This window comes from Eupeodes corollae, chromosome 2 (genome assembly GCF_945859685.1).
Source record: "Eupeodes corollae chromosome 2, idEupCoro1.1, whole genome shotgun sequence".
Taxonomy (NCBI): Eukaryota; Metazoa; Arthropoda; class Insecta; order Diptera; family Syrphidae; genus Eupeodes; species Eupeodes corollae.
The window spans coordinates 131638096-131649680 of NC_079148.1; the positions used below are offsets into that span (position 1 = coordinate 131638096).

At 30.7% G+C, this 11585-nt stretch overlaps 2 protein-coding genes across 3 annotated transcripts in view; one reads left to right on the forward strand and one right to left on the reverse strand.

The window, feature by feature from the left end:
- LOC129944288 (gustatory receptor for sugar taste 64e-like) overlaps positions 1–2556 on the forward strand; it is a 28782-nt gene extending 26226 nt beyond the window's left edge. For both annotated transcript variants that reach the window (XM_056053634.1, XM_056053633.1), the window contains 7 exons: positions 276–467; positions 544–738; positions 826–1097; positions 1802–1956; positions 2019–2181; positions 2256–2345; positions 2416–2556. In XM_056053634.1, the coding sequence (XP_055909609.1) occupies positions 278–467; positions 544–738; positions 826–1097; positions 1802–1956; positions 2019–2181; positions 2256–2345; positions 2416–2496 (1146 nt within the window). In that variant the 5' untranslated portion in view covers positions 276–277 and the 3' untranslated portion in view covers positions 2497–2556. The remainder of the gene's footprint in view (positions 1–275; positions 468–543; positions 739–825; positions 1098–1801; positions 1957–2018; positions 2182–2255; positions 2346–2415) is intronic.
- Positions 1–6618, reverse strand: part of LOC129944290 (uncharacterized) — a 38500-nt gene extending 31882 nt beyond the window's left edge. Inside the window, 1 exon segment of the mRNA XM_056053636.1 lies at positions 6519–6618. The gene's annotated coding sequence lies outside the window, so the exon portion shown is untranslated.
- Between the last annotated feature and the right edge of the window lie 4967 nt (positions 6619–11585).

Genomic DNA, 11585 nt, shown 5'->3' on the forward strand with positions numbered 1-11585 from the left:
GTAATTTGGCTTGTAGTTGTAGGGCCTAAAGAGAGGTTCTCTAGTTTGAGTTTACATTTTTGTAAGCATATCATCGAATAACAGAACAAAACAATTAAATATTCTAAAAAGAAACATCATATTTCGTTTTGAGAAGATGGTGCCTCCCAAATTGTTTTCCTTCGCATTTAAATCATTACAAAATTTTTAAAGATAGTTAAATTTTAAAAAAGTTTTAAAATAATACGATTCTAGTTTTCATTAAAAAAATAATTTCCTCAAACGTTTTATTTCAGTAATGGTGCTTGCTCAAGTTTTTGGTTTACTGCCGGTTCGAGGTGTAACTTCAAAATCAGCTGCTGATCTGTCATTTTCTTTTAAAAACTTTCGAACCATGAACAGTGTTTTTGTTGTAATGTGCTATACAACTTGTATGGGACTCACATACTCTTGGGCTTTGAAACAACAATTTAAATTTGATACAATTGGTAAAGTATAATATTTTTTTTTGTTATTAAAAACAATTTAAATTTATTTTATTGAATTTGTTTTCTTACTTAACAGAAACTATCATATTTTACACATCAATATTTTCAATATCAGTTGCTTTTTTCAATTTGGCTCGTAAATGGCCTTCAGTTATGAAACAATGGGAACTTGTAGAGAGTAAATTACCTCCATTACAGTCACAGATGGAAAAGCGAAAACTTAGTCACCAAATTAAAATGATAACAACTGTTACTTGTGTGCTTTCATTAAGTAGGTACAGTAAACTATATTTATTAAATTTTTTCCTTTTCGATTTAAGTTTTTTTTTCTCATTTTAAAAATTGACTAATATTTCAGTTGAACACATATTGAGTATGTTATCATCGATTTATTATGCAAATGCGTGTCCAGCTCGTCCTGATCCTATTGAAAGTTATCTCCAAGGGAATTTTATTCAATTATTTTCATTTGTTGATTATAATAATTGGCTTGGAATGTTTGGAAAATATTTAAATGTACTTTCGACGTTTGCATGGAATTTTACGGATATTTTCATAATGACTGTTAGTGTTGGTTTATCATCGGGATTTCGACAATTGAATGCGGATTTATTAAAAATGGCCAGAAAAGTGAGTAAAGTTTAGTTCCTCATTGTATATGTCAAGTTATTTTAAGCGCTCAAGGCATATAATGAAAAAATCATATTTTGTATAACCTTTATTTAATTATTGATTTTAGATTCACTCTTGCTCTTTATAGCCTGGTAGAAGTTGTTCTACCTTTAAATGCAGGTGACAGACGTGATACTGTGATTTTAATATTTAAGGCATTTTAATCGTAAATAGGATAAACGTAAATTGCATTTTTAGTAAAAATAAATAAAAAAATGCTTATACACCCCAGTGCACCATTATTAAGAAATACTGAAATAACTGCAAATCTCTTGAAGTGAAAAAGATTTTTCCACTTAAATCCTTACTATGTTCAATGTACAACACCAAAGTTCCAACAACTACATAACGGTTAATATTTTCAAGAACTCAATAATGAATTTAAATATTTTTGATGTTCTTTTAAAACTTTTCATGGTCGTTTGAGATTTCGATAAAACCAGCATATCTAACTATTTATTTAGGCATGGAAGATCTTAAGAGAATAAGATTCATTTGAAATATTCCACAAAAGTACAACAGTAAAATACATTTTTAAAAGCTCTTCCAATTTTTAAAAGTTCTTCTTCCAAGTTTTATTTACCCACCATTTAAGGCAAATAAAAACCTTCTTCATTTAGACAAATATGTATACCTTCTTTTTTTTTGCTTTACTCTCTTAGCCAACAACGGAAGCTTATTGGATCAACAGTCGTGTAAACTATCGAAATCTTTGTAAACTTTGTGACAAAGTTGACGATGCTGTTTCTTCGATAACTCTTCTTGGCTTTTCAAATAATTTATATTTTATTTGTGGTAAAATTATGAAAAGTATTCAGTAAGTTTATGACAAAAAACAAACACAAATAAAATTCATAACTCGTCTTTAAAAAATTCCAGAAAGAAACCATCTTTTACTCACACTTTATATTTTTGGTTTTCCTTATTCTATTTACTTGGACGTACTTTGGCGTTGTCTTTATATTCAGCAGATATTCACGATGAATCTCGACGTCCAATGTTGGTTTTTCGTGCTGTTCCACGGGAATATTGGTGCAAGGAGGTAAATATTTTTAACTTTTCAACCGTAAAACTTAAACTTAAATTCATACTGTTTTTTTTTTTGTTTTTTTGAAGATAAAAAGATTTGCTCAGGAAGTTTCAACGGATCTTGTTGCATTGTCAGGAATGAAATTTTTTCACTTGACTCGAAGTTTGGTATTGTCTGTAAGTTAGTTCGTGTTTTGAAATGTTTGTGTTAAATGTTTTGGGTGTTTTGTATTCGAACAATTTGCAGGTGGCTGGGACAATTGTGACATATGAATTGGTGCTCTTGCAGTTTAACAAAGAAGAAGTTATAGGTGATTGCTTTCAATAAAGTTTAAAAAATGTTTTTTTTTTTTTTTTAAATATAAATATATAATGTTAATCCACACAAAAACTTCTTATTCTTGAAATATATGTGCAAATATATCAATTCCAAATTTACCAATTTGAATTGGTTTAAAATGTATCTACACAATGTGTATTAAAAACACAGTTTTGACTCAGTTTTTTAAAATTTCAAAAGCTTAATCATAAAAAAGAATTATTTTTGAGCTTTGTGTTGTTGGTAAGTATGTGTGGAATTAATCACTGATCAATTCCAATCAAAAAAGATGTATAAATACTATTATTATTATTTTTTTCGTGAATCAAATTAACTTAAAATTATTATTAACGAATCTTGATTATTTAAAAGATATTAAGAGCATTTTTTACAGTTAATATTGATATTTTAAAGTTTCAAAAACAAAGGTTTCTATCATACAACAATTCATTAACAACAAATAACTGAGAGGATATTGATATAAAAGTTATTTGTTCTTGTGCAGCTAAGTCTCCCATTTTGAAGAAATATGTTTTTTTTTGTATTTTCTAATAAACGCAATCTCAAGGGGCTAATAGTACCTTTATTATGTAGACACATTGTGAGCACTAGGAAAGGGAGAGAGGGGTTGAAAGGAGGTGTCGGTGCACATTGGTTTTGAATTTCTGAATATTGCAATGGCTGGGAAATATATAGAGTGTGGCAAGGCATTTCACATTGGCGTAGTATGGCTAAAAAACAATTCTCTGTACTTGACAGTACTTCAGAAGTTTGGCTTGAAGGTGTATTGATTAGCATTCCTAGAAACGCGATTATTACTGTTAAACTATTAAAGGGGACGAATTCAACTAGCTAGTTCTCTAGAGCATAAACCGTTAAAATAACGGTAAAAGAGGGTGAGACAAGAAACATTTCGACGATGTTCAAGCGACGTAAATGATCTTATGATGCTAATATCAACAATCAACCTAAATGCTCTACATTCAGCCCAGATAAATAAAGAGTTTTTGGACGTATAAAAAGGGGAGAAAAACTTCTTGCATCACCTTAGAAAACCCAAACATCTTGCGGCATTTTTGGAGGCATCACGTATGTGATCGTTCCACAAAAGGTGTTTGGTTAAAAAGAGCCGCTAATATACCGGGTTATCCATTTTGCGGTTTCAACAGTATAGGAGGCGAATACGACATCTGTTAAACTAAGTTGTTAAACCAATTTTTTTTTAGTCGCACAACGCATACAAATTTTACGGGCAATTTGACTCCGCTGCCTTTTTTTGTGGAACTACGCAAAAGACTTTGTTAATGCAGATAACTTTTAACTCTTGAGGACTTGAAAACCAACATTCGTCAAGTTATGAGTGAGATACCGCCCAATTTGTGTGAAAAAGTTGTCGAAAATTTCCTCAAAAGAATCGATGCTTACAAAAATTCGGTGTGGTGGTTATTTAAATGATGAAGTGCTTCACACATAATGTCAACGTTCAAACTTAATAATAAAAATAAATATCATAAACACAAACATTTTATATGTGTTTTTTTTTTTAAGTTTACTTTTAAAAATGCAAAATGGATATCCCTGTATATTCATTTACCTAAAAATAAAATTTTAAAGATTTAGGATATAATTTGAATTTAAATCAAATTTAATCTAAATTTGTGTGAATTAAAAAAATATACTTGAATACTTGAACTTTTAAATGTTTGTTGTACTCACTAAGGTCAATTTTTTAAAAATGTTACAGAACAATGAAATACGCTATTTTATTACAAAATAGCTTTTAAAGTTTTCAACAAAATCTTTATTTTTTTCAGTAAAGTTCAAAAACTTGATTGCATTTTTCTGTTAATGCTTCAGTGTTTTCTTGAGGATATGTGAATTTTTTTTCAAAAGTGAATAAGATACTGACAATTTTAGACGGGAATATGGAAAAAGGTGATTATAGATTTAGAAAACAATGAAGAATTTTATTCAAAAAAACTGCGACCTGATTTTAAATGGCTTCAAAAGGGGTTTGTTTATATCTATTTTACTGGAAATTTAAAATGTTGAACTGTCAAACTTGAACTTATTCATTTAAAAACATTGAGGTAAGTTTGATTCGATTGTATAACATACAATCCCTGTTAGAAATGAAAAAGAGGCTGGGATGCGACCCACACTGATAACATCCCATACCGTCTGTTGATTTGTCTCGCTTAAAAGTTTTTAGCTTTTCGTGTTGGGTTAAAAAAGTTGTCAATTATTATTCTAAGATTTATTTAAAGAAATTTTAAAATTAATAACAATATGTTGCATATGATGAAATAGTTTGATTTCAAAATCTATTTTTGTTAATAAGCATTTTTGGTCACTAACCAATTTCTACCAATTTTTGTAGCATTTCATAAATTTTAACAAATTGGATGAATGAAAGTTATTTTCGAGATATCGAGAACCGAACATTAATTTTTACCAAATTTGCGTTCTATTTCTTGTAGATTTTGTTTTTTTTTATGAAAAAACGGAATGTTGGATTTTTATGAGAAAAACTACTGAATATCGAAAACAATATTTTCTGTGAAATAAAAAGGATTCGAAGACAATAGTTTTAATTTTTAAAAGCTATGTGAGTCGTAAGGAAATTTTTACCAAGTTTTAGTATTGTTTTTTTTTTAGGTTTTTAATTTTTGTCAGAAAAATGTTAATTAGATTTTTCTCAAAATTTGACTGAATGTTGACAACAATATTTTTTAGAAGATGAAAGTAGTTTAAAGCCAATATCTCAAAGTTTTGAAAAGATATTTATATAAAAAATCATTTTTTACCAACTTTTGTTAAATTTTCTTTTAAGTTTTTATTTTTTGTAAAAAAAAAACTGTAAATTTGATTTTTCTCAAAATTTTAATGAATGTTGAAAACAATATTTCTTATAAGATTGAATAAGTTTGAAGCCACAATCTTAAGTTTTTGAAAAGATATTTGAGTCGAGAATCAATCTTTACCAACTTTTGTTACAGTTTCTTTTAAGTTTTTATTTTTGGTAAAAAAAACTGCCCATTCGATTTTTTTTAATTTTTCCAGATTTTAAAAACGTTATTTTTCGTTGCGCAAAATTGCTGTGAAGATCAAATCATTTTTTATTGTTTTTTTTTCTTGTTTTTTTGATTTATAAAAAAATCGTTACTTGGACTTTTTTTTTAAATACACATGTTTGGTATCACGTTACAATGTATTATATAAAATTTAATTTAAGTCTCTAGCGTTTTTCGGTTCGTAAGATATTTAGCTTTAAATACAATTTTCACCTTTTTTTAAAACTGCTATTGTAAAAAAAACACCATCAAAAAAACACCAAATCATGAGTGACTGAGAAAGTTAAAAAATAAATAACGTTTTTGAAAAAAACCCAAATTTTGACAAACAAAATTGTATTAGGACTACTGTTATTTCTTATCTTAAAAATATGAAAAACAACTGTTCAATACTTTAACTTCCAAGTTTGAACTCAATTGAACCAATGGTTAAGGTTAAGGCTGCAGTGGCGACGACGACGACGACACTTTTGATGTTTTGAAAGGCCTTAAAAGAAAATGACAGATCTGCAGGTGATTTTAAAGTTATCCCTTGAACCAGCATTAAAAAATCAATAGAATGCAATATAAAAATGTCCTATAATTCAAATTTTGATACAAAGTTCAAATTTGTTTGCGTCTAAGGCAAACATTTGTATTCATTAACAAATTAAAAAAGAATTTCTATTTAAAAAAATTAGAGATTTTGTACATTGCTGTTTTAAATAAAAAAAAACACTTTCGCAATTTACTTCTCGTTATTTATTAAATCTTTTCAGATATAGATTTTATTTTTTGTTAAAGCTCGCGACTAAAAACCGAAAATTATACCTTTTAAACTCTAAGTTTAAGATCACATTTTGATTGATATTTGAAGAATATTTTTAAAAGCAAAACAGTACATTTTTTTATATTTCTCGGCATCAATTAAAAATAAAACAACAAAAAATAAAACACAACTGATTTCGCAGTTCTTACCTTAAATAATGTGATATGCATATGTTACCATAAATTTATATTTAATAAAAAACACAATTAAGTTACGGAAGTTACTAACACCAACCTTTTTAAATTCAAAGTCTAACAGTGACTATGCGATAGAATTAAAAATCCTGAACTTTTATTTTAAACTAACACAAAATCTGATATCCACTATAATATTAAAAATAAAATTTATTCAAAATATTATCATTCCTGAATGTGAGTTGATTTAACAAAAAAAAAAACAATACAGTTTAAAAGGGTTATGTGCTCATAATTCCTCAGAGGATAGTTTACGTGTATAAATGAGTTGTTGAATGATTATTTTTTACTTGAATTTAAATATAGTTGAGGTTGCATGGTGCAACAAAATTAGCAATTTATATCATAAAATTTTTATTTTCATTCATATCTATAAATATGTAAACGACTTTTTAAAAAGGTTTTTAGAAGATAAGTACGAGTATATAAATTAATATAATTATTTCTAGTGAAATATTTTTTTATCGTTTTATGACAATTTAAGTAGACAGTGTTTATTAATTTTTCTAATTGAGCTCTTAACTTTGCAACAAATTTATTAAGTTCATGATAAAATCATTGAAAAATGTAGCAGGCGTATTATTGGATAGGTAGTTTACTTATCACCTTTTGTCGGACGATACGATACGATACAATAGAATTTTATTTATTTCTACGCAAAAAATAATATATTGTGATATATTTTACAATTTTAAACATACAGGGTCCGGCAAAAAGATCTCCCATATTTAAAAAGGAAATGAAAATAAATAAACCATTTTAACAGAAAAATTGTATTGAATTTTTTAAATACTATGCCATTTTCCGTTAAATAAAATAATTACTTAGTTTTTAACATTATATCCGTTAATTATTGTCCTATCTTATTAATACATTTTCCCGGAAGTTTTCCATTGCTCCTCAAGTCATTTTTGGTGTAATGGCTGCCACTTCCTGAGTGATTGCCTCCTTAAGTGCTTCCAAAGATGTTGGGCGATGAGTGTAGACTTGGGGCTTTAAATGTCCCCCCAAAAAAAAAACACAAGGTGATAAACCGGGGACCAGGTAATGTCTTCTAGTAAAGAAAGAAGATGCACTGGAAACATCTCTCTCGAAATAGTTACTGAAGTGTGTTTTGTGGCTCCATCTTGTTGGAACCAGACTTCTTTGTGGTTCTTAGTAAATTGATTTAAGTTTGGTTGGAGGAAGGACAGTAAATATCCGCATTAACTGTAACTTTTTGCCCATTTTCTTTGAAAAAATACGGGCCTAATACACCAAATACAGCAACAGCACACCAAACTGTCACATAAGGGCTGTCAAGTAGTCGTTGATGAATTACTTGAGGGTTTTCTGTTGCCAGTAACGGAAATTTTGTTTATTTACAGTATCCTATAAATGGAAATGGGCCTCGTTAGACGAAATTAAAATAGCACCAACGAGATTGTTTGGAAGAATGTCTTCACAAACAGCTCTGCAAGTTTCAAAATCTTACTTAATCACTTAATTCTTGTACGATCATCATTTTGTAGGGATGCATATGAAGATCTGGTGTTGCTGCTGTGGGTGAAAAAGCTCCTAATAATGTTATCTGACGTTCATGAGACAAATGTTGCTGGTGGCACTGCTGCGCTTGTTGATAAGGATCGTGTTGCTACTGGGGAGAATGCTTTTGTCAATGAAAGTGTTGCCAATTTTGCGGATAAAACTAAGTCTAATAAATGTGCTGTTGGTAATGCTTCTAATCAAGTTAAAAATTCTTAACCTCAACGATCAAAAAAGATAGTGTTTGGGACCGCTGCTATTGTTAACGGTGAAATTAAACTTTAGTCTGTACCTCGTCTACAATTTCTACATCTATCGTGTTTGGATAGTAATGTAATGGAGGAAAATGTAATAGAATATGCCGCAATGAAGTTGAATATTGAAAAGAATACCATGTTCTTAACTTATAAAAAAAGGAGTAGATTTAACTTTGATCTGGTTTGTGAATTTCAAGCTAGGGATTCCCGTAAGTCACTTCGATGCTGCTTTGGACGCTTCAATCTGACCTAAACATGTCCAATCAAAGAAATTTGTAAATTTTCCGAAAGTCGATAGCAACTTTAAGATGAAATAGCTGATCCAAAGGATAAAGCGAATTTATCTGAAATTCGCGTATATTTTCAAAATACTGGTGGTTTACGTACGAAAACTAACGAGCTTTTTTTTTATCATCATCTCTTCATGAGTTCGATATCATTATCATTATTGAAACATGACTGAATTCAAATTTTACATCGTGTGAGCTCTTTGATTCTTCGTACAATGTTTATCATAAAGATCGTTCAACTAAGACAGGATGGGATCGAGGAGGTGGTGTTTTAATTGCCGCCCAAACAACTTTCAACAGTACTCAACACAAATTAAAGAATAAGGCAGATGATATTGAACAGCTTTGTGTTTGTGTAAGTTCTGAAGATTCTGCTGAAATTAAAGATTTATTTTTTATTGTAAGTTATATCCGCTCAATGGAGCGGAGTTAAATTATATACCGAACATATTTCTAATGCTCCCTCTCCCCTGAAATTGTTAAAGGCAAAGATAAAATTCTCCCAACAATTACCAAACAACAAAAAACACAAATTTTCAGATTACAAAATTCAAATTCAATAAAGATTCTTTGTCTAACCACTAGAGGAACTGTAGTTTTTTAAGACCTGTTAAGCTTTTCAACAGATAGATTTTAGTGAGAGATGACAGCTTTGTATGTAAATTCTAGCCTGTTGTGGTTGAACGAAGCCATATAAAAGAACTTTCAAACTGCGTAAATGTGTTCAATATTTACAACATATGCAAATATATATAAGATACATTTTACAAACAATAGCTGTCATCTGTCATTAAAAATCATCTGTAGTTTTATAACTTTTACTCTATCAAAGAAATGTCAAATCTACATGGAGTCAATTATGTCAATTTGGGGTGAGATACAAACAGTAAATTAAGGCCTTTGGGTTCTTCCGTTTCCGATTATAATTTCAAATTCAGAAGCAAATTGTCAATTTGACGTTTTTCTGTTTCCGATTCTTGTTTAAAATTTAGTTACAAACTTCTCTTAATTTTTGAGAAGCAGAGGTTAGGTTCGGTTAGGTTATAGTGGCTGTCCAAGATGGAAAAGGACACACTTAGACCAGTTTAATGGCCCATTGTGATACCACATGAATCTTGAGGCTTCCTCCTAAGCTCAATGGAACCAGCTAGAGTTCCTTACGAAACGTGAGAGGCTGATTATACTGATATGATTTAGATCGTTTAGATCGTTAAAGAAGAATTCTTCTAGGTAATTCTTGCGTTTTCGAGCTAGAGCAGGGCATGTGCAGAGAAGGTGAAGAACCGTTTCTTCCTCTTCCTCGTCCATACAGCTCCTGCAAAAGTCATTTGAGAATACGCCTAGTCTCGTCACGTGCTTTCCTATTAAACAGTGTCCGGTTATGACACCTATTATAGAGCTTATATGCGATCGGCTTAGAGAGAGCAAGCACCTTGAACGTTTTAAATCCAGTGTTGGCCAGATGTTTTTTGTGGCTTGACACGTGGTGATGTTGGTCCACCTGGTGCCTGCCCTCCTCGCAGCGTCTTGCATTAGTAGCAGTTTACAAGTAGCGATTGGTATGCCAGTACTTGCCAAACGTGGTAGGATGGGCTGTACTGTACCGTTCCTTTCGAGTTCATCTGCCTTACAGTTACCTGGAATGTCTCTATGGCCCGGCACTCAGCAGAGGTAAATATTAAACTGCTGCGCCATTTCCATTAGAGATGCTCGACAGTTATGGACTATAGAGTTTGTAGAGACAGAGTCCAGAGATTTGATAGCGGCCTGGCTGTCGGAGAAAATACGGATATCAGATTTTGATATCACGTTTTCTTTGAGCCAAGACAAGACTTCCTTAATCGCCAAAAGTTCCGCCTGGAACACGCTACAATGATTGGGAAGGCGGAATGAGAGACTTAATTTCAGTCGTTCAGAGTACACACCACCACCAACCCCTTCTTTGGTTTTTGAGCCATCTGTGTAAAAGTGGATTGACTCATCCTCCAAGAATGTCCTATCCTCCCAAAAAGATCTGGTAGGTATAGAAATCTGGAAATTCCTTTCAAATTGTAGTTGGGGGAGCTTGCAGCTATTTGTTTGCTAAATATGTCAGAGCCCATTGTAGCTTTTCCTTTGTGATTAGACCTTGTGGATATGTTGAGTTCGAACTTGAACGTATAAAACTGTTGCAAGTTTCGGTAAGAGAACTACCAGGAAAATGAGAAGCAGAACTGTCACTCATTTTAAAATTGAAATTACAAATATAACTCACAAAATAACATTTATAATTCTGGATAGAGAACAAACAAAAATGAAAATTCAATTTCATTCTAAAAAAATGCGCTCGTACAAATGTGTACATTTTGTAATCTAATCCTATTTCGGAGGGTCAAAAACGTCATTTCTATCGTTATAAATAAATTCAATGCTTTGATATTTAAAATGAGCATTTGTTTTAAGATCTTGTATGAATTGTCAATGTTTTCGATGTGTTCAGTGTGAATAAAATTAAAGTGTGTCACAAACACATATTATTAAACTTAACATATTTTTATAGACTCTTTTTTAAACCTTTGCCACATGATAGCTCTGCTTTCAAAGTTTCGTATGATTGATCTCAAATGTCAAAGATAATTTCCTTAATACAAAACTGTAGAGTACATGTATTTAAGTGCTCTATTAACAACTTTGCAAATTCTCTTCTTGCATGTACACATGTTTGTCCTTGAATTTTTTCGAGTTCAAAGTGCTCATAATAAGCAAATCACAATTGCCACAATCTGATATGACACATCTAAATATGTATGAACGAGTAAAGTGTCGACAAAAAGAACGCATGCCCCAGAGTTTCTTTATTTTATCCTTCATCTATTTAGGAAAAAAAAACACCTGAACTATAATGCAAGGCAATTCTATTGCTAGACAGGGGCTACAATCCTTATAGGCCTTTGCACGGTAGTCTTTCCCTT